Here is a 19,740-nt window from a genome sequence, read left to right as displayed (position 1 = left end):
GGTGACAGTCGGTGCTTGCAAGGCTCAACCTAGTCGTGCGGTGTGGTGTGGGCAAGAGGACGAGGGACGGGGAGGGGGGGGGGGGGGGAGAGAGCGTTGGTGTCTCGTTGGCTGGTGCGGTCCAATGACAGTGGGTGGCTGCACTTGCGGCAAACTTGTGTTTGCCCGTTTCGCCAATGAACGCACATTTCGTGCGTGCTATTCTGTCGTCACGGCGCAAAACAGCGGTGTCGTTTGCTGGTGGCTGCTGATGGAGGTCGTCTTTAGGGAGGCGCTAGTTGAGGAACTCGAGCGGGTCAAAGGTGTCAAACTCGCGCTGGTGAGACGTTGCGACAGAAAAGCCCATGTTGAACGGGTCAGTCGGATCAAAGTCCGCGGTATGGATAGGGACGGGTGCCGCCTGATCGTGGTCGCCGACGTCCATGGCAACCAAGCCAGAGTCGTAGATGCTCTCGAGAGAGGGAAACCAGTCGAGAGAGGCGGTGTCAGAGTGCTGCTTGCTGCTGCCAAGGAGCGCGTTGAAGGCCACAGTCTCGACCGCCGGGGCCTCGTCCATGGCGATGGTGTCGCCAGCGTTAGCCTCGTCGTCATCATCATCACTGATGTCGTCGGCAAGGAACTGCGCGTTGACAGTGCTTGCGGCGTGGTCAACAAAGATGTCAGCAAACGGGGCGCGGATCGCGGTGAGGGCGGCAGTCATCTCTGCGAGCGAGCAAAAGTCGGTCGACTCAAACTCAAGCTTGGCAGCAGCGTTGTGGGCGTGGTAGCTGGCGCGGCGGGAGGCGGTCCGGTGGATGCGCTCGAGGTACATCGAGATGAAAACCTGGGCATCAACCATGCCGTAGGTTTCAAAGCGCTCGCGCTCGTTGTGGCGCTTAGCGTCGCTGCGGCCGTCAGCGGTGTGCGATGCTGCAGGGTTGCTCCGCTTGCGGGCGGCAAAGGCGGCGTGGAAGCAGGCAGCGGCGGCGGCGAGGTCAAAGCTGTCAGCGAGAGCAGCAGAAACCTCAGCGCCATGGGTACAAGAACCGCCGTTAACGCGAATGATGCTCTTGAGTGCGTCGCGGATGTTGGCGAGGGTGATGAGGCCGTTTTCGTCCGAGTACTGGGCAAAGATCTCCTTCATGTTGTTGCGAGCAAAAGTGCGGTTCTCCTTGTCGGTAAACGGGTAAATACACTTGCCGATGTGGCGAGCAGGGTTGGTGGCACCACGAGAAACGCCGGTGTCGATGGAAGCAGGGTTGGTGAACATGATCGAGTCTTTTGAACTGTTTGTTGCTGGTGGGATGACTTGGGCACTCGCTGCCGGTGCGACGTTTTGCGCGAGGTTTTAAGCACCATGTGCGCGAAAGTGCAAACTGGCAGAGTGCAATCGGATTGCACTTTGCACTTTGCCACAGATCCAGAAGCGGGCCAGCCAAGGGGAAGCGCTTGGGAACTACATAGGTGGTGCAGGGTAAACTGAAGTGGTTGGATAGTGCTTAGAGGGTATAGGTACAGGCATAGGATGGTTAGCTGAGGCTGGGGTGGTATGTGGCGGTCAGGGTGGGAGACCGGGGGGGGGGGGGGGAGGCTGCACAAAGTGCCAAAGTGCGACGGCCGGGCCTGATTGCAGATTGCAGCCAGGCGACTGGCTGGATATGCAGCGGGTGAGGGGGCTCGCGGAAAGAGTCACAAAGGCAACCAGCAGTACTAACGAGCGCGCGAGGTAGTTTTATCCTGTGCTGGGGGGTCGTGGGCCATGTTGGTGGGTGGCTCGGCCGGTGGCGGCCTGGGGCGGCAGCCTGGCTACCACTGCTGGCTCTGAATTGGGGCATCGCAGCCGAGACCGGACATACCGAGAGCGTATTGGAGGTAGTAGCAATACCAGGCGACACCATGCTGGGAGAGCCATTCGATGGGGCGGTTGTGGACGTGCGAGTCGTAGGTGAGCGACTGGTTGAGCGTCCAGCCAAAGTACTGCATGTAGTACGCGGCGGAGACCTCGCCGGTGCGGTCGGTGCCGGCCTCGCAGTGCCAGACAAAGGCCCGCGGGGTATCGTACTTTTGCTGTAGCCACTCGTGAACCAGCGGAATGCGCTTGGGAAGCTGGTCAAAGTCCCAATCGTGCATGCGCTCGGCGAGCACCTTGACGACGTCCAGCGGAAGCTCGTGCGGGTTCGACACATCGCCCACAATCGGCCAATTGATGTACTCGCCGGCCTCTGGGTGTGCCTTGAAGAACTTCTTCTCGATGGCCTCGTCCTTGAACTCGGTCGGGTTGAGCAGCGAGATGTCAACAATGTACACAGACGCCGGCCAGCTGAGCCCGGCAGCCTCTGCCCGCTGCTGCATGTACTCGAGGAGCAGGTCGTAGGCAAACGATCCGTTAGCCGTCGTCGGCATGTTGGTGCGGAACAGAAAGTTGCCCGACTCTACATCGACCAGCAGTGTTGTGAGTGTGACGATCGCCCGGGTGGGGAGAAAAGGCGTGGGAGGCTGTGAGCGTACCCTTGGCGGCGTCGACGAGGAGCGTGCGCTTGGGGTCGATGGTAGCTGCTGCAGGCGGAGCAAGCGCGGTCACGACCAGCGCTGTCGCCGCCAGGACAAGCCAGGCGGTGTGCATGAGGCAAAAGGGAGAGGTGTGGTGGCTTGCGAGTGGGTGGCTACTTCCAGGATGTGAGGCAAGGTCATGTGACGTGTGTGTTGTTGTTGGCGGCGAGTGCGTGTCACGAGGGCTGGGAGGGTCACGAGACCGACAAAAAAAAAACTGGACCCGCAGAGAATCGAACTCCGATCTGAGGGACTGGAATCCTCAATGCTGCCATTACACCACAGGTCCTTGCCCAGTTGATAACCAAGGGCAAACCATCCAACTTTATATAACACGTTGGATAGCCGCAGCCCAAGCGCAGACGTCCTCCACCAGCCCGCGAACCGCAGGCTCGGCGGGAGCGAGGGGGAGACTGTCGACGATGGATGCCAGCGCATCGGCGTCAAAGACGGTTGCCGGTAGGCTAGTGGTAAAGGCGGTGACTGCCGACACATGACCGATCTTGATGGCGGCAGCGAGCGACGATGCGAGATCGGGTGAGAGTGCGCAAGAGTCGCAATGATCGCGGATGCGGTCACAGACCGCCACGACCACGTCGGCATGGCCACGGGTGAGCGCCTCATCAAGAGCACGAGTCAAGGCGAGCGGCGGCGGGGCCGGAGTACAGGCATCAAGGAGCACATCGAGGCTGGCAAGGAGGCCGTACCGGGCGGCGCGGGAGATGGCCTCGCAGTTGCGGGCGGTGGGATTGGCGCCCGGTGCCTGCAACAACATGGCCATGAGTGCAGCAGAAGCAGCCGCCGAGTGCGTGCTAGTGGCAGCCGTGAGGCACGCCGAGTCATCCAGGCTCAGATCGACTGTCGTCCGCCAGGCATCCAAGACCAGGGCAGCAACCTCGACGCGCCCATGGGCGGCGGCCGAGGCCAGCACCCGAGCGGCAAGCGCAGGTGAGACCTCAAGCTGCGGTTGTGCCATGAGCACGGCAACAATGTCGACGTGCCCGTTAGCGGCAGCGGTGCCCAGCCCGTCAGGCAAGACGTGTCGCAGCGCACGCGGCGGCGTGCGATCAAGGAGTATGCCGAGGGCGCGCGGCGCGCCATGAGCGCACGCCTCGATCAGCTCGCGCGACGGCGAGAGACCAAGCCAGTCTAACGCAGCCGCTAGTGCACCTGGAACATCCGCACGGACCGCGGTGATAAGAGAGTCGTGGATGGTGGCGGCGCAGATCGACCCCTGCTTATCGGCGGCAGAGAGGACGGCAAAGGCATCTGCGTGGCCAGCAGCCACCGCCGCGCCCGCGCTGACGTTGATGACAAACTCAAGGTCTGCCAACTTGACAAGCGGCGAGGCGAGGAAGGCGCGGAGGAAAGCGGCCGCCCCTGGGCAGCGTGCGGCGAGGACGATGAGATCTGCAGCGAGCTCGGGCTCGACGAGCTGCATGGTACGAGTAACGGCAGCAAGTAGCGCATCAAGCAACAGGGCCAGCTCGGCCGGCGGCGGAGGGGGGCAGGCGGCAAGGGCGCTTCGCAGATCGGCGCACGGGGTGGGCGGCGGTGCCGAGCGCGGGAGTACGACAGTGCGTGAGGCGGCGAGACGAGCCGGTCGCCAGGCGCGGGCCGCCAGGGCGGATGAGACGCCGGCAAGGGCGCGGAAGCAGTCGCGGGCAAACGGATGGGCAAGAAGGCGGCGGTGGAGAGTGGCGCAAGCGCAGGCGAGGGCGAGGACGTCTTGGGGGTCGAGCCACCCACGGCGGAGCGCAAGATAGTGGAGCAGCTCAGGCGGAAGGCCGCAGAGCATCAGCTGTCTTCCCACCCGCAGCAGTTGAGTGACCCAGCCGGCGGGAGCAAGGCAGCTATGGACGAGTTCCGTACCTGGCCCAAGGAGACGGTATGTATGGATGTGTGTGTGTAGCGGTTAGGCATGGCCTGGAGGGGGCGTGTGGCTGGCCTGTGGGTGCCCGTGCGGTGACGGAGAGGCGGCGGCAAAGGGAGAGGCGGAGGCGGTGATTCGAGCAGTTTGGAACATGGCCGGGAGGAGGGTGACTCACCAGGTCGCGGTGGATGGGGGCAGCTTCTGGAGATGCTGCAGGTGCAGGGGGTGAGCGGCGTGAGTGCGGCGATGTCCAAGGACGAGCTGCTGGCGACGCTCATGTCGCTGCTTCCGGCGGACAGCGACCAGCCGGAGGGTGATGCCTCTGCCGATGCCGTCGGAGGCGACACCGCCGGAGGCGACACCGCGGGGACCGAGGCGACAGGAGACCGAGTGAGCGCGATTGATGAGGACAAGGTGACGTTTCGGGTCCGATGGCGAACGACGACTTACAAGGTTGTGCTGCCGCGGGCGGCGACGCTTGCAGAGCTCAAACGGCAGGTGTACGAGCACACCGGGGTGCTGGTGGCGGACCAAGTGATCGAGGGCGTGACGGCGTACGGGGCAGCGCTGACCGACGACACGTCGTTCCTAGAGCTGGACATGGTGGTCCCGGTCTACGACGTGACGATGAGCGGCAAGCCGGTGTGCGAGAGCAGCAGCGCGGCTGCTGCTGCACCGCCGCCGTCGTCGACGGCCTCCAACTGGAGCAGCCACCGGATGAGCAACAGCAATGATGATGCGCGCGCGTTTCGCGCGGTGCTGCGAAGCGCGGCGACAGCAGGGCGCGGGTCGCGGGTCAGCGGGCCTGTTGTCCGGGCGCCGAGCCGGTCAGCGGCGTTGCAGGCGCGGAAAGAGGCCAAGGCGTTCACAACTGCGTTTGAGGCCGAGTTTGGGACGGGCCATCCGCCGTTTTTTGATGGCGCGCTGGAGGAGGCGTTCCACTCTGCGACGGCGCTCTCGCGGTTTGTGGTTGTTGTTCTGCACAACTCGGACGCCGAATTCTCGCAGCAATTCTGCGAGCACATCCTCTGCTCCGAGTACGTGCGTGAAGTGGTGGTGATGAACGCGCTAGTGTGGGCACGCAACGTGGCCGGCGCCGCCGATGAGCGCAATCCCCACGTGCGGAAGCTTGCGGCGGTGGCAGAGACCGGGCTCTCGCGGGCATCGCTGGTCATCGACCAGTACCCGGTGGTGGCATGTGTGGGCGCCGTGAACGGCGAAATGGCACTGCTCTCGGCAAGGACCGGCTACGTCACCGTCGACGACATGGTTGCCTGTGTGCTAGAGGCCGCTGAAGCGCACAGTCGACGGGCTGACGACGAGCGAGTGGCAATGTCGAAGCGGCTCAAAGTTGCGGCGGCAGCCGAAGCCTCACTGACCGATTCCGAGCGGGCGGAGCGCGACGAGCGCGAGCGACTCGCCGCTGAGCGGACCGCCATGCGGGAGCAGCAGGACGCAGCGTACCAGGCCTCACTCGCTGCCGACCGCGCCAAGGCGAAAGCCAAGGCCGAGGCCGAGGCCAAGGCCACCGAGGCCAAGCTCGCCGCCGAGCGCGTCATGCTTGAAGAGGCTCGCGCTGCCGAAGCCGCCGCCACGCGGCTAGCCAGCCTCAAAGACGCACTGCCTACCGAGCCCGAGGCCGACGGCGCTGATGTGGTGACCGTGGCAGTACGGACGTCGAGCGGGCGACTGCAGCGCCGGTTCACGGCGGCCACGCTCTTCGACACAGTGCTCGACTGGCTCGAGGTCGAGGGCATCAAAAATGTCATCGGCGTCGCCTCCACCTATCCGCGCAAGCAATACGGCCGCGGGGCGGGGAGCCTGAGCGAAGCCGGCTTTTCTGGTTCGATCATTTTCAATGTCTGCACCGAGTAGACGGTCGGTTGCTGTTGCCGCGCAACCATACTACGTCGGCGTGCCCAGCGCAAATCCGCAGCTCGGCGTTTTTGGCACAGAGCGCGCCAAGCTCCTCTAGCGACGGCAGAATCAGCAGAACCAGCGACTGCGTCCCAAATGAAGCGCCTGGCAGCACGCTGCCGTGCCTCGGCCGCTCGCGCTCCTCCACATTCAAGACAAGGATCCAAGCGAAGCGCCTCGAAGTTTGGGCGATCGGCTCGAGGGCGAGTTTAAAGTGCAAGCGGTATGTACCAATTATGCCCCAAGACTCAGCAACGGTTACGCCTTGGTCTCGGAGATCTGGACGTCGTTAGTGGCAGGGCCATCGGTGGCCTCGGCGTCAAAGATGAAGATCCAGATCACGGTGGCAATGGCAAACGGCATGGCGACCATGGTGACAATGTAGCCCTCTCCGCCCGAGCGCGTCTCACCGTTCTTCTTGCCGAAGAAGTCCGGGGCCTCGCAGTTCGAGCTAGTGCGCTTGCAGTCCTTCTCAATAGCGGGAGGCAGGCCGACGCCGACACCAATGAGGTAGATGAGCATGAGGACGGCGGTTGCAACGCCAGCGCCCAGGACCACGAGCTTGGAGAGCGAGCGGGGGCAGCCGGCACCGGATCAAAGGCGTAGAGGACAGCGCCGACCAGGGCGCCAATGGAGGCCATGAAGGCAAAGATCATCATCGAGAGCATGCCGTCGTTGAGCGCATAGAGGTTGGGGTTGTCGTCCCTGTTGAGTTTGAGCGTAACCGCGGTGCCCTTGAGGTTCCCGGAGGAGTACTTGGCCTCGGCCTTGTGCCAGAACAGACGAGTGGTATAGTCGCCCAGCGTGTCGGAACCCTCGATCTTGTAGAGGGCCTGCGTGAAGGTGATGGGGGGGAGGGGGGGTGAGAGGGGGCGCGAGAGGAGGGGGAGCACTCTGTTGCGGAACAGCAGGTAGGGGCACACACGGGGGGTCGTCATGAGAGGGGACTGCGTACGCCAGCAAGGCCACCAATGAGAAAGGCCATGACAATGGTTGCGGTAACAATGCCCACAAACTTGAGTACCATGACGGGTGCTGGGGGAGTGGAGTGTGCAATGAGTAGCGTGGGGAGGGTCACTAGCGCCGTGACCCTTGATGGGTTTCAATCGTGTGTCAGAGTTCTGCCCTGCGCCAGCCCACCACTGCCCCCCTCCCGACCGACTAGGGGGACGATGGAGCCGATAAAGGCAAAGACCATCATCGACAGCATGCCGTCATTGAGCGACCGCAGGTTAGGGAAGTCGTCCTTCTTGAGGTCGAACATGACCGTCACGTCTGATAACGATATCTCAAACTGAGGGGTGTAGGGGAAGAGGCAGAGGTGCTTCAGGAGTGTCCTCATCCTGGGCGCCGTCGCCCTCCCCATCGAGCTGACGGACGCGTCGGGAGACAGACACTTGTTCCCAACGTGCACGCTGGTAATGCCGGACATGGTAGCAGAGCTCGTCGTAGGATGGCGCTTCCTCAATGACAAACGAGCTTTCCCGGTCGCCCAAGAGGTGAGTGTGAGGGGCACCTGCGAGCGGGGTGGCACGACTGCCCCGGCTCACTGACGTGCCGAAACAGAAGTCCTCTTTCGGCAAACGAGCTGGAGGTCAACGATTTACGACGACAGGGGTTCAGCGAGGCGAGGTCGCCAGCCAGTGGGTGCTGTGACGAGTGTCACCACTCGAGCTCGCCGTTCTCGAGTGCCTCGGGATCGGCAAGGGTGGCCGGGATGACCAGGAAGTAGAGAAAGGCGCCAAGGCCGAGCAGGTTGCGGACGACGCGGGCAACGGTGGGCCCGTCAATGTCCTTGAGCGACGACTTGAAGATGGCGGGGGCAAAGATGGCGAGGAGGAGGCGATCGAGAACAAAGGTGCCGGCGACATCGACAAGCAAGAGGAGGACGATGGTGGAGCGAAAGGCGCCGTCAGGAAAGGCAACAAGCTGGAGGGCCTCGTTGAACATGGGCGAGACCTCAAAGGCGCAGACAAAGGCGCCGAGGACCACGAGGCCGAGCGACCACATGAGGGCGCGGTTCTCGGTGATGCCGTACATGAACGGGCGTCCCTTAAAGTTGACTGCAAAGACGCAGACGTTCTGGACCGACGAGATGAGGAAGACCACGGTGTTGATGAGGTTCGGCTCAAAGTCGCCGTCGATGGAGAGCACGGTGTCGGCTGGCAGCAGCGCCTTGGTCAGGCTCACGGCGTAGACCATGGTCCCGAGGTGGACCGCAAACTGGGCGAGGAGCGAGAGGAAGAGCGCCGGATGGAAGATCGAAGTAAGTGGGCGGACGTCCGAGAGGCGCGGCAGCGGTTTGGCCATCGAGATGGCAAAGTACGAGATGGTCATCAGCAGGCCGGTCGCCGTCATCTGGGTATCGCCGTACTTGATGCCGTCGAGGTAGAGGACAGAAAGTGAGTACGACGAGATAAGGCACGAGAGGGCGAGGATCTGGTACATCTGCAGTGTGGTGACGAGCGTGCAGCGGCCCTGGCGGATGACGTCGACGGCGCCACGGATCGACGGCTTCTTGGAGGTGAACGGCGAGGCGATCGACGCGTCGCCGAGCTTGACCATCGGGATCTCGCCGCCGCCGCCTTCAGAGAGGTCGTCCTGCGCCGCGAGAAGCGCAGCCGACTCGGCAAACGTCTTGGGCTTACGCGCCGAGGCCTTGGCCTTGGCGCTCGCGGTCTCACGCTGGATAAACGCCCACCACTCCTTCACCGTCGCCATCGACTCGCCGGCCTCGCTCCGCGCGCGGATGTTAGCTTCGACCTCGGCCATCTTGGCCGCGTACTCGGCCTGCTTGGCCTTGGCAGCCTCGGCCTTTTTAGCCGCAATCTCCGCCGGTGTGAGCTCCGGCTTGGCCACGGCCTTACCCTTGCCCTTGCCCTTGCCCTTGGACTTGCCCTTGGGCTTGCTGCTAGTGGGCTTGTCGCCAGAGGCCGCGTCGGCATCGACGTCGTCCTCCGACGCCGCATTGGCATTGCCAAAGCCCGAGAGCAGCGCAAGGCCGACGTGCGCCTGCTTGAGCGCACCGACGTCGTTGGCGCCGTCGCCGCACATGAGCGTAAAGTGGCCAGAGTCCTTGAGCGCCGCCAGGACCTTTTCCTTCAGCTCGGGCGTCATCCGGGCAAAGACCTTAAAGTAAACCATGGCCGGCCAGGCAGCGCCGTCGGGCACGGCTTCGACGAGCTCCGCCAACGAGGCGCCGGTGATGGCAAGGTCAGCGCCGACAGCGAGCTTTGAGAACTGGGCAGCCAGGGCATCAGCCGAGGCCAGTGCCACCGGCTCGATCTCGCCGACGCCGTCGGCAGCCTCGATGGGGTTGGCCCACACCAGCCCGCCGCTCCCATCGCTTGCTGGCTGGCAGACGAGTGCCGGGCGGTCGCTGTCGAGGATGTTGACGGTCCGCGCCACGTGGACAGCGGTGAAGAGAGCGTCACCGGTGATCATGACCACGTCGTGGGCGGCCTCGCGAAGCTCGGCGACCACATCACGCGAGTCGGCGCGGACGGCGCACGAAAAGACGATAAAGCCATCAAAGACAAGGTCCGACTCGATGGAGCTGCGAGAGCCTTCAAACAGCTGCTCGGCGGCCGTGGCAACCGCGGCGTCACCGCGTGGACCGGAAACCACCTTGTGCGCCAGCGCAAGGACTCGCTTGCCGTCCTTGGCCAGCCGCTGGTACGTGGCGTTGTACCAGCTCGAGAGCCCGCTCGTCGGCGCCAGGAGCTTGGCCACAGCCTCAGGCGAGCCCTTCACCAGGGCCCACAGCTCGGCCGAGGCCGTCGGCGATTGCTTGACTGCGGCCAGGACCGACATGCGCTGCAACTTGGAGGCAAAATGGTGGCGATGGAGAATGCGAACGGTGGGCGACGACGACGACGAGTTCAGGGCAGCAATGTTGGTCTGGGCATCGTACGACGCGCTGACAGCTTTGAGTGCCTCCTCCTCGAGCGGATCGCCTAGCACAATGCCGTTGACCTGGACGAGCGAGTGGCAGCCGGCAAGGACGACCCGCGCAGAGCGAGGGGCATCGCTGGGCTTGACCGGCGGTCCGTTGCGAGCAACAACAGCGTCGGCAACAAGCTTGTCGGTCGTGATGGTCCCAGTCTTATCAAAGAGCGCAACGTTGACCTTACCAGCGAGCGGAATGCGGAATGGCTCGGTGCAAAAGATGGCAGCCTTCATCAGCGTCATCAGCGACGAGTTGACCGCCATCGCCAGCTGCATGTTGAGGTCTGGCGGAATAACCGACGTCACGATAAGAATGCAGTGGAGGAGAAGGTCAAACTGGTCGCGGTCATCATCGTACATGCCCTTGTACAGGACGTAGCCCGAGGAGATGATGGCAAAGACGAGGAGGAAGCCCATGAGAAGGAGGACCTCGCCGGCACCAGCGGTCACCTTCTCGGCGCCGAACTGAATCATGCGCACAAGCTTGCCCTGTGACGACGAAAAGCCGGTTCGGAGGACGTAAGCGGCGGCGCCGCCGTCTGGCGGTGAGAGCTTGTCGGTGTCACCACTGCTGCTCGCGCCAGTCCCTGTGTGCTGCAGCAGCGTCGTCCCGCCAAACACCATGTGAACCTTGTGCTCGCCGTTGATGTCGAGCGCGACATGCGGAGCGACCTCGGTGGCGGCCACGCCCTCCTTAAGCTGCGGAACCGACTCGCCGGTCAAGTTGGCCTCGTTAACCACGACCGAGCCTGAGAGCAGGAGGCAGTCGCACGGAATGGTGTTGTCAGACGACTGCGGCTGGTCGCTCGCGCCGGCACTGGTGGCGGACGAGCTGGCGCGATCCTCTAGCGTAGACATGGTAGTCGCTGCCACCGCGTTTCGGCGGATAGAGATGATGTCGCCGGGAAGAAGCTCGGTCGAGTCGACCGGAACCCACTTGCCCGAGTGGAAGGCGAGGATGGCGCGCGGCGCGTTGTTCATGGCCCGAAGCGTCGAGAGCGACTTAAGCCGTGAGAACGAGACCGTGGCCTCAAAGACAAGAAGCATGGCGAGCGTGAAGAGCGAGTACTTCCAGTAGTCGTCGAGGCACCAGAGGAGGACACAGAAGAACTGGAAGACGGTAAACGGCGAAAGGAGCTGATCCTTGTACAGTTCGCCAAAGGTCGGCATGGGAATCTCGTACAGGTTCGGGCCAAACATCGACCGCGCGTCGCCGGCATCAGCCAGATGCAGGCCTTCGGCAGAGATGTAGCTCTCCAGTGGCGCGTCGACCGGACACTCGACGCGGAGCCAGAGCTCGGCGTCGGGATGGTACACGTACTTGATCTCCTGGAAGACAAAGAACGGGAGCGTGACCGGCTCGCCATCGACCTCGTCGTCGTATGCGGGGAGCTTACCGGCCACTCTGCTCGTGCTTCTGTCAGGCATGAGAAAGCTGAGCTCGCTGGGCGAGCTCAGCTCCATCCACTCCAACTGGACAAGCTCGGGCTTGCCCTTGTGCTTGTGCGGATCGACGCGAACCGCCGTGGCGTCCTCGAGCGCATCGGCCGAGTTAGCTAGGGAGCTGTAGAAAAGCGCGCACCGCACACCCATGTTCCACCGCGTAGCAAAGAGCGTCAGCGCGTGCAGGAAGCACGCAAAGCCGAGCGCAAGCCGCGACACAAACGACGGCATGTACTCCCACGGCAGCTCACGGCACGGCCGCGGCCGGGCTGGGTTGAACACTGCCCCGGCCGCCAGCGCGTCCTCATACGGCGCGCCGATGGTTGTGTACATGTAGTACAGCACGCCAGCATACAGCGCCACGAACGGCAGATGTAGAATGGGGAGTCCTGTTGCAGCAGGCACACAGTGTGAGTCACCGGCTCCGTGGATGCCTGCGTCGACGCCGCAGCCGGCCCCATTCCGCCTCTTCCCCCCTCCCCCCCTCCATCCTCCCCTTGGACGCCCGTGCAGCATGCGTACCACCAATACGCGGCTTCTCCCGATACAGCCGCAGCCGTGCGATGTCGGGTCCTGTCCACTCCATGCTGGGTGGATGAGAGGGGTGGGAGGTAGCTTCAAAGGTGAATGATGACGTCCGACGGTCGGTCGCGGTGGGGGACAGTTCACAACGCACGATCTGGCCACGATGGCGGGTGATCGCGTGCGCGAGAAGTAGGGGAGAGTGGGAAGAGGAAGAGGGTAGTCAGGGATGAAGGGGCGACGAGGGCTTATGTAGAGCGGAAGAGGACAAAGGGGTTTGAGCTGTGCTGGAGACGGTGGGGACAAAAGATAAAGTGCAAAACCGAGATCAACGAGCAACGCGCTAACTTGTGCGCTTGGAGGCGTCTGCGGCGACGGGGCTGTACAGCGTCAAACAACTAGGATCTTAGATTGAAGCCCATGGAGGCAAATGAGATGATTTTGCGAGGTACGTAGAGAGGTGGCGTTCGGCTTGGAGGAGTAGATGGGGCAGAGGCAGCGAGGGAAGGGCGGAGAAGCCGACAAGTTGTCGGCTTACCTTGGAGGTTGCCCAAACTCAAAGTGTGAGCCAGCAACTAACATTCGATCCAAAAACTTATATAAAACTAACGTTAAATTTTTATATTAATATACAACACAGCCGATATTTTCAAATATCAACAGGATATATATTAGAGTCTAATATTTTGAATTTTTTCGACGTTTAGTTGCCTTTTCGTAAGCATTTTTTTACGTTTGTGAGGTTCTCGTCCAAGCCCGCCTGGGGGCCTAGCTCGGCGTCTCCTCGTGCGCTAGTGTCCAAGCGATACGTGCCCCCCGTCTGCTCAGCATCAACACATGTTTACGGCAATGATGGTCACTACAGCAGGGAGGGAGAGGGAGGGCAAGCGAGTGGGCCACTCGCTTGACTCGTGGCGCTACAAGTGGTAACAGTTACCCTCATCGCTGCGAGCTGCTACCTGCGGAGGGGTCAATCTGCACAATGTGGTCGTGGGGTGGGAAGCCGTCCATGAGCAGGACGCCCTCCTGGGCAAGCTCGACCACGAGGCTGCACGCAACGATGCCGAACCAGTAGATGACAAGTCCTGGGCCGGCGCGCTCGCGGTAGCGCACAAACTGTGCCGAGTCGTGCTTGATGGTTGAGGGATCGCCAAACGAGGCCTTGGACTCGATCCAGTTGATGATTTTGTGCTCCCCGGCGTGAACGACGAGAATTGGCACGTCGAGACGCATGTCCGGGGTGATGGACTGGCCGAGCTCGGTGAGCTTCTTTTCGGAGACATACGAGAGGCCGGCGTTGGCGACGTGTTCTTGAAGAACGTGCTCGTACTCGACGCCGGCAATGCGGCGGATGACGCCCGAGACTGGTGCGTAGTGCCCAGCGATGCCGACGGCATCCGCCACCTGGTCGGCGATCCATGGCGGCAGGCCGACGTCGTGCGGGCGCTCCATGGCTCGCGTGACAATCTTGGAGTGCCTCTTGGAGACATCGTCGCGACCAAGAGCCAGCGCAGCCGAGGCAGGATCGCTGCCGCTCTCGACCTTGTCGCGAGTCGCATAGAACGCGCTGAGCAAGACGCGGGCCATGAGGCCGATGGCCAGGTCCTTCTCGATGGCCAGGTCCACGATCGAGTCGCCCTCGCGCCGGGCGCACCATCGGCCGAAAAGCGCACCAACCTCGTCGATGTTGTCCAGAAGCTGTGCATGCCGGAAGCCATGCTTCTGGCGAAAGTATTGTCCGTGCAGCGCCTTGATCGTCTCCGCCGAAGTCCTGCCGTCGCCTCGCCACCCCCATCATTGCTGCCATGAGTATTGGCGCCCCACCTAAAGCTCCCTCTTCCCCTTCCTCTCGGCGCCGCGTACCCACACACTGCCGCAAGATGCGCCAGATCGAGCATGCCTAGCTCTTCGTCAGGTCGCAGCTTGTCGAGCTCCTTGACGATGGCCTCGTACGCCTCGGGGTCCATGGCTGACACAGAGGCCTACGCAGAGCCCGGTTGGATTCGTGTATCCCGTGAGTGTCGGATTTGTGTATGCGTGCGTGTGCGTATGCGTGTGTGTGTGGTGGTGTGGCGGTTGTGGTGGCGGTTGTTGTGGTGGTGGTGGTGGTGGTGGTGTGTGAGTGTGAGTGAGTGTGTGGCGTGACCCTCTGTTGTGTGGGTTTGCTGTGGTGGGGTGAGCAGGAGTGGCAAGCGGGTGGCCCGCGCGCGCGCCAACCCCTCCCCCCCCCCCCCCTCCCCTCCCACCACTCCCCTCCCTCTCCCCCCCTTCTCCCCTCCCTCTCTCCGCCTATCCCCACTCTTCACAACTCTCCCTGTGCTAGGCGCGCCATGGACGCTTACTACTACCGCCCGCCGGCCACGCCACCGTCGCCACCCCCTCCAACCTCGCGCCGGCTGGCGTACCCGGGCGTGCCTGCCGCTACGGCTGCTCGCGGCGAGCGCAGGGCTGAGCCTGCCCGGCCGGGGCACTCGTCATCGCTCGAGTGGCTGGCCTCACTCAAGGAGACTGTCCACCGCTTGGCGTCGCTGGATCCAGTTGCTGGCGCAGCGCCGCTGCTGCCGTCGCCGCCGCCAGCGTCGCCCGTCCGTCGGACCCAGGTGGCCACGCGGTGGACGACACCGCCGCGGGCAGACGCCATGGTCTCAGCAGCATCGCCCTTGGTGCTGGAGCAGCTGCTGCAGCGCAAGGACGCGTCGCTGGCGGACAAGGAGGCTCAGCTCATCCGCTTGCGGGCGGCACTGGCTACCGCCGCTCCTCCTCCGCGCGAGCTGATGCGCCTGCGCGCCCAGCTTGCCGACCAGGACGTGCAGCTCGCGCAAAAGACGGCTACAATTTCATCGCTCTCGGCCGCCCATGCCGAGTCGTCGCGTCTGGTCCGCCGCCTCCAGGCCGACCTTGACGCCGAGCGTAGGCGCCGGAATGCGTCGGGCGGGTCGAGCCAGGCTGCAGGCCCTCCTGCAAGCGACGCATCTGCAAGCGACGTCGCCCGCTTGCGCGCCGAGTTGGCACAGGCACGGGCTGATGTTGCCCACGCTCGCGAGGCCCAGGCTGCAGCCGAGGCCCAGGCGGCTGACCAGGACGCCGCCATCTCGGCGCTCCGTGAACAGGTCCAAGCTATGCGTGCGCGGACGGCATCGCTGGCGGCTTCGGCGTCGCCTGGTGACCAAGCGGCCCGTCTTTCGGCGGCGCAGCATCAGCTGTCGACACTGCAAGAGGCATACGCCGAGTCGCAGGAGACCGTGGCGTCGCTCCGGGCGTCGCTCACCTCGGGGCCACTCCGCGACCACGCTGCCGCTCTCGAAGACGAAGTCGCCCGCCTCTCGTCTTTGCTGGCAGAGGCGCGCGTCACGCTTGCCGCTCGCGACAAGGCCATCACCGACCTCTCTGGACGGCTCCGCGCCGCCAAAGCCGACTCGACGCTGGGCTCCGAGGCCGAGAGCGCACCCGTCTCGCGCTCGACGCTGGCGCAGTTCTCGGCCCGGGCCGCCACCCTCAAATCCGGGCTTGGCGACCTGGCCTCACTTGTCCGCGCTGCATCAGATCCGGCAGCCGCGGCCGTTTCTGCAGCCGAGGTCCTAGCCGGTCCGCCATCACGGGTTGACCTTCCCTCGCCGCCGCTCGGCCTCGAAGAGCAGTTTGCCACTCTCGAGCACGCCGTCGACGACCTCCGCGCCGCCTTTACCGATCACTACGCACAGTCGCTCGGCGACAACTGCATGGTTTCGTAGCCAGAGCAGCAAGCCCAATCAGCTGGGTCTTGTCTTCCGCTGCCCGTTGGCTAGCGCACCCGAGACCAGAAACACATCCAGCCACTCGGTGTCCTCCTCGGCTCCGCTGCTGTCGGTCACACCCGCCACCGGCGCAAGGCCCAACGTCTCGTCCAGCCATGTCATGTCGTCGTCATCGTCGACGCTTGCTTCTGCCGCACTACAAGTGCTCGCGCCAGCACCCGCACCCGTCTCGTCGCCGTCGTTGCCGGTCTCGACGCACGGCACAAGTCCGGCGTCGCGGAGCTGCTTGCCCAGCGCGACGAGTGTGAGCTTGAGTTCAAAGTTCTCCGCTTCGGAGGCGGCCAGAGCCTTGAGCTTGGCATTGTACTCGAGTGTGATCTGCGAGGTGACTCTCTCTTCTGCTTCCAGCGCCCGCTCGAGCTCGGCAGCCCGAGTTTCAGCGGCGTCGCGCTCGACGCCCGCCTGCGCCGCCCGCGCCTCGGCAGCGGTAGCCGACGATGCCAGCGCCAAAACTTCCGCCTGCAGCTCGGCGGCAACGTTTGCCGCAGTCTGCGCCGCGTCATCGGCCTCGTTGGCGCGATACCACGCTTCGGTCGCCGCCGACAGCGCTGCCAGCCACGCCTTGCGGTACTCGCGCTGCGCAAAGCGGCCGAGCGGGACGAGCTCCACCACCTGCTGCTGCTGTGGCTGTCCGGTCTCGGATGCCACCGGCTGTGGGAGTGGCGGTGGGAGTGGCGTGTTGCTGAGCGCATCAACATGTGTGCGGCGTGGCGGGCTGCTCGTGGCGGCGCTGCCCGCGGCGGCGGGTGGAGCCCAGGTGGCGTCGAGATCGACGTCTTTGACGCAGAGAGCAAAGACGATGGGGGTCAGGCCATCAAGGGCGGTGAGGGCACGAGTGCGCAGCGTGGGCGAGCGAAGAGCAGCGTGCGCCTCGTACCACTCGGACACGGTCCACACGTCGCTGGTCAGCGCGGCCAGGTGGGGAGCCAGGGCTTGCTCGGCCAGGGCGGCGCGCAGAAAGGCCCGCCCGCGGCCGGCGGGGGTGGAGACGCCAAAGGTAGCGGCCTCGGAGCGCAGCGTAGTGGCGGCCGCCGGTGCGTCGCGGGCAGCGGCGGCCACAAAGTGGATGTAGTCCTTGGCGCCGCCGAAGAATGAGCCGCGGGCCCGCAGGCCGTGGCGCAGTAGCGCCTCCACCGCCCGGCAGAGAGCCACCAGGCACACAGCGCCCTCGTCGACCACGCCACCGCCACCCTCGGCCGCCGCCGTCACCGCCTGTCCGGCGTCCTCCACCGCCCGCACCAAGTCTTCTCCGGCCTGCGCCCGGTCCGCCATGCCGTCTGTCGCGCCTCGTCCGGTGCTGAGTGCGGTGTCGGTGTGCGGCGTGCGGCGTGCGCCGGCCGGACGACGACGCTGCCTGCCTTCTGCTGCTGCTGCTGCTGCTGCTGCTGCTGCTGCTGCTGCTGCTGCTGCTGCTGCTGCGGCATTTGTTCATTCGCTGCCGCCTCGCCGTGCTAGTGCAGCGAGCCAAAGAGCTGCGGCGCAAGGGCGACGTTCTCGTACAGCGCCCGCGAGCCGAGAGTAAAGCCTGGCTCGATGGCGGTGGTGGCCTGGTCTAGCCGCTTGAGCGCGTCGCCGCCAGCGCCGTACGCGCCCGGTCCCGGCGAGTCCAGCCCGGGCTGCCCTTCCAGCCGAAGATCGCACCGCCGGGAGCTGCCCTTGAAAGCCACCGCATGCGTTGCCTCGACTGCGGGAATGCGGCCGTCGTACGCGCCGGGACCTGGCGAGGCGGAGGCTGGTGCAGCATCAAACCGCGCCGCCTTTGCACCAAACGCAGCCCGGTTGTCGGCTTGCCCGAGTCCGCCTCTGGAGAGGACAGCTGCGGTGGCGACGCCAGGTTGTAAGCGCCAGGTCCCGGAGCCTGCGGCGGTGGCGGCGGCGGTGGCTTGCCGGCCATCGAAAATGCCGGACCATCGCGGACGTTGGGCACGGCGTAGGCACCGATGGGCGGCCCGTTGTTAACCCATGCCATTCCGCTGGTGGTTGGCGGCGGCGCAATGGTCGGCGCCGGACCAGTACCGGGCTCGCCGATGGCACCGGTCTTGGGCTTGTACGCAGTGACGGGTGGGATGGAGAGGTCAACGACGGCAGGAGGCGGACGTGTGGAGAGAGTGGGTGGGCCCATGGCGACCGAGCGTGGTTTGGCGCGGACGGCGCTGTCGTCGGGGTTGTATGCACCGGGCGCAGGCGTCTGCCACTCGAGCCCACTCCCGCGGGCCTCGTGCTTGTCAGGCCGCAGGATCGGGCCGCGCGCAGATCGTGGCGACGGCAGGCGGTACTTGGGACCCGGCCCCGCGGACAACGGCACGTCGTGACCTGGCCCGTGCCGCTTGCCCTTCAACGTCGGCGGCGGGAGCCGCGGTGGCGGATCGGGCACCACGTAGTCCTGCGGCCCGGGGAGCGCCGCCTTTTCACGGGTGACTGGATCAGTGAACCTCGCCGCTGTGCCGAGGGCGAACCGTGGCCCACCAGCCTGGGAAGCAGCACCGCTCGTGCGGCCGCCATAGTCTGCCGGCCCCGGTGCGAGTGAGGCGGCGGCAATGTTCTTCTTGCGTGCGGCGGCCCGGTCACGGCGTTGAGCCGGATGCCCGCCCCATCTCGGGCCGGTTTGCGGCGCTAGCGTGCCAAACGCCGAAGTCTTGTCCAGCGGCGGATAGTCAGTCCCACGCGGCCGCTTGCGCTCCGCCGGCTCCGGCGGCGGGCCTAGGACAGGTCCGCGGCGAGAAGTGCCGACACCGTAGTCAAATGGCGAGACGTAGAACATGGCGGGCTCGGCGGGCTCGGCGAGCACGGTCGACGCCGATGCCGCCGCCGACGATGGGCGTGAGTCGACAGTCGCGGCAGGCGTTGCTGGGTCAGGCGCTAGGCCACGAGCTCGGGCTTGCTCCACCCGTGCGGCCTTGAGTCGAGCGCGTCGAGCACGGACAGCAACCACCCGCTCTGCCGCCTGCTTAAGCTCTTCTTTGCGGCGCGGGTTGCGAGTGGGCGGACCGCGAAGGACGACCTGATCGAGGAGTGACGGTTCGCCGTCGCCATCGCCATCGCCCGAGGGCGGGGCGACGGCAAAGACGGCCCTAGTTGGCGCAGTCGCCGCCCGCCGGAGGGCAGGCCCGGACTGGCTCAGCGCCATCAGGGTCGCCGCTCGGCGATGGGTGGTGCGGCGCGCGGCGCGCGGGCTGGTCCCTTTGCCGGCCAGCAGCGGCATCGGCTCGGGAAAGGCGTCGGGCAGGGCAGCGCGGAGGGCCGGCTCGGGATTGCGGCGGGCGCGATCGCGAGTTGCGGTCGGGACCGACGGACGCGATCGGGTGGACGGGCGAGCCGAGGCTGGGCGGGCAGGCGGGCGCGGGCGGGGCAGCGGGGCGCGGGTGCTGGCGATCTCATAGTACGCCGGCTTGCCAAAGGAGGCAGCCGGGCCGGTGGGCGGGCGCGGGAGGACGTATGCGCCGGGGCCGGGGGTGGCGATGCCCAGCGAGGTCGAGTAGCGGGCGGCATGGACTCGCTGGCCCACCGCCCGCCGCACATCCCGGCGCAGCTTGGCCTCCTGCCGCGCCTTGGCCTTGGCCCGCGCCGCCTGTGCCCGGTCCTCCGTCCGCCGCCGCAGCGCCAGCGCCTCGGCCACCTTCCCCGGCTCCATGCGGTAGGGGGCGAAGTAGGGGAGGAGGGGAGGAGGGGAGGAGGAAAGAGGCGTGGTTGCAGTGGTGGAGGAGGGGGCAGGAT

The 19,740-nt window shown here is 65.0% G+C and overlaps 8 protein-coding genes and 1 non-coding gene across 9 annotated transcripts in view; 2 read left to right on the top strand and 7 right to left on the bottom strand.

Moving 5' to 3' along the window:
* Positions 1-245: 245 nt before the first annotated feature.
* Positions 246-3,970, bottom strand: AMSG_12189 (uncharacterized protein; the record flags this gene model as incomplete). Its single annotated transcript, XM_013899677.1, has 4 exons — positions 246-1,257; positions 1,836-2,411; positions 2,488-2,568; positions 2,944-3,970. 4 exons carry the CDS (start codon positions 3,968-3,970, stop codon positions 275-277), a joined length of 2,667 nt encoding a protein of 888 aa, XP_013755131.1. The 3' UTR covers positions 246-274.
* On the bottom strand, positions 2,748-2,818 carry AMSG_20060. The gene has a single exon. It is a non-coding gene; the product is annotated as a tRNA-Trp (tRNA).
* Positions 3,971-4,327: 357 nt separating the features above from the next.
* Positions 4,328-6,620, top strand: AMSG_08625 (uncharacterized protein). The gene is made up of 2 exons (XM_013899605.1): positions 4,328-4,417; positions 4,601-6,620. The coding sequence occupies exons 1-2, from the start codon at positions 4,385-4,387 to the stop codon at positions 6,275-6,277; spliced, it is 1,710 nt and encodes a 569-aa protein (XP_013755059.1). The 5' UTR covers positions 4,328-4,384; the 3' UTR covers positions 6,278-6,620.
* AMSG_08624 (uncharacterized protein) lies at positions 6,597-7,377 on the bottom strand. Its single transcript, XM_013899604.1, has 2 exons — positions 7,275-7,377; positions 6,597-7,152 (listed from the first exon to the last, which is right to left on the bottom strand). The coding sequence occupies exons 1-2, from the start codon at positions 7,344-7,346 to the stop codon at positions 6,658-6,660; spliced, it is 567 nt and encodes a 188-aa protein (XP_013755058.1). The 5' UTR covers positions 7,347-7,377; the 3' UTR covers positions 6,597-6,657.
* A 16-nt stretch (positions 7,378-7,393) lies between these two features.
* Positions 7,394-7,661, bottom strand: AMSG_08623 (uncharacterized protein; the record flags this gene model as incomplete). The annotated part of the gene is made up of 2 exons (XM_013899603.1): positions 7,394-7,396; positions 7,491-7,661. 2 exons carry the CDS (start codon positions 7,659-7,661, stop codon positions 7,394-7,396), a joined length of 174 nt encoding a protein of 57 aa, XP_013755057.1.
* A 247-nt stretch (positions 7,662-7,908) lies between these two features.
* Positions 7,909-12,296, bottom strand: AMSG_08622 (P-type ATPase superfamily; the record flags this gene model as incomplete). The annotated part of the gene is made up of 2 exons (XM_013899602.1): positions 7,909-12,176; positions 12,214-12,296. 2 exons carry the CDS (start codon positions 12,294-12,296, stop codon positions 7,982-7,984), a joined length of 4,278 nt encoding a protein of 1,425 aa, XP_013755056.1. The 3' UTR covers positions 7,909-7,981.
* A 760-nt stretch (positions 12,297-13,056) lies between these two features.
* AMSG_08621 (uncharacterized protein) lies at positions 13,057-14,199 on the bottom strand (the record flags this gene model as incomplete). Its single annotated transcript, XM_013899601.1, has 2 exons — positions 13,057-14,003; positions 14,096-14,199. 2 exons carry the CDS (start codon positions 14,197-14,199, stop codon positions 13,172-13,174), a joined length of 936 nt encoding a protein of 311 aa, XP_013755055.1. The 3' UTR covers positions 13,057-13,171.
* A 1,925-nt stretch (positions 14,200-16,124) lies between these two features.
* On the bottom strand, positions 16,125-17,298 carry AMSG_08619 (uncharacterized protein; the record flags this gene model as incomplete). Its single annotated transcript, XM_013899600.1, has 2 exons — positions 16,125-16,162; positions 16,191-17,298. The coding sequence occupies 2 exons, from the start codon at positions 17,296-17,298 to the stop codon at positions 16,125-16,127; spliced, it is 1,146 nt and encodes a 381-aa protein (XP_013755054.1).
* Positions 17,299-19,513: 2,215 nt separating this feature from the next.
* AMSG_08617 (palmitoyltransferase pfa3) overlaps positions 19,514-19,740 on the top strand; it is a gene marked incomplete at its 5' end in the record, with an annotated part of 1,898 nt that continues 1,671 nt past the window's right edge. The window contains one exon of the mRNA XM_013899599.1: positions 19,514-19,660. Within this exon, the coding sequence (XP_013755053.1) occupies positions 19,514-19,660 (147 nt within the window). The remainder of the gene's footprint in view (positions 19,661-19,740) is intronic.

This window comes from Thecamonas trahens, assembly GCF_000142905.1.
Source record: "Thecamonas trahens ATCC 50062 unplaced genomic scaffold supercont1.43, whole genome shotgun sequence".
NCBI classification, from domain to species: Eukaryota; order Apusomonadida; family Apusomonadidae; genus Thecamonas; species Thecamonas trahens.
Note: the sequence above shows the minus strand (reverse complement) of the source record. Positions and strands in the feature narration are given on the sequence as shown.

What these genes read in the sequence shown, in the direction of transcription:
- AMSG_08624 (XM_013899604.1), bottom strand. Translation starts at nt 7,346, where the DNA reads ATGGTACTCAAGTTTGTGGGCATTGTTACCGCAACCATTGTCATGGCC. An exon ending in TCATTGGTGGCCTTGCTGGC is followed by an intron (nt 7,153 to 7,274) that starts GTACGCAGTCCC and finishes ACCTTCACGCAG; the next exon opens with GCCCTCTACAAGATCGAGGG.
- AMSG_08625 (XM_013899605.1), top strand. Translation starts at nt 4,385, where the DNA reads ATGGACGAGTTCCGTACCTGGCCCAAGGAGACG. An exon ending in GTACCTGGCCCAAGGAGACG is followed by an intron (nt 4,418 to 4,600) that starts GTATGTATGGAT and finishes GGATGGGGGCAG; the next exon opens with CTTCTGGAGATGCTGCAGGT.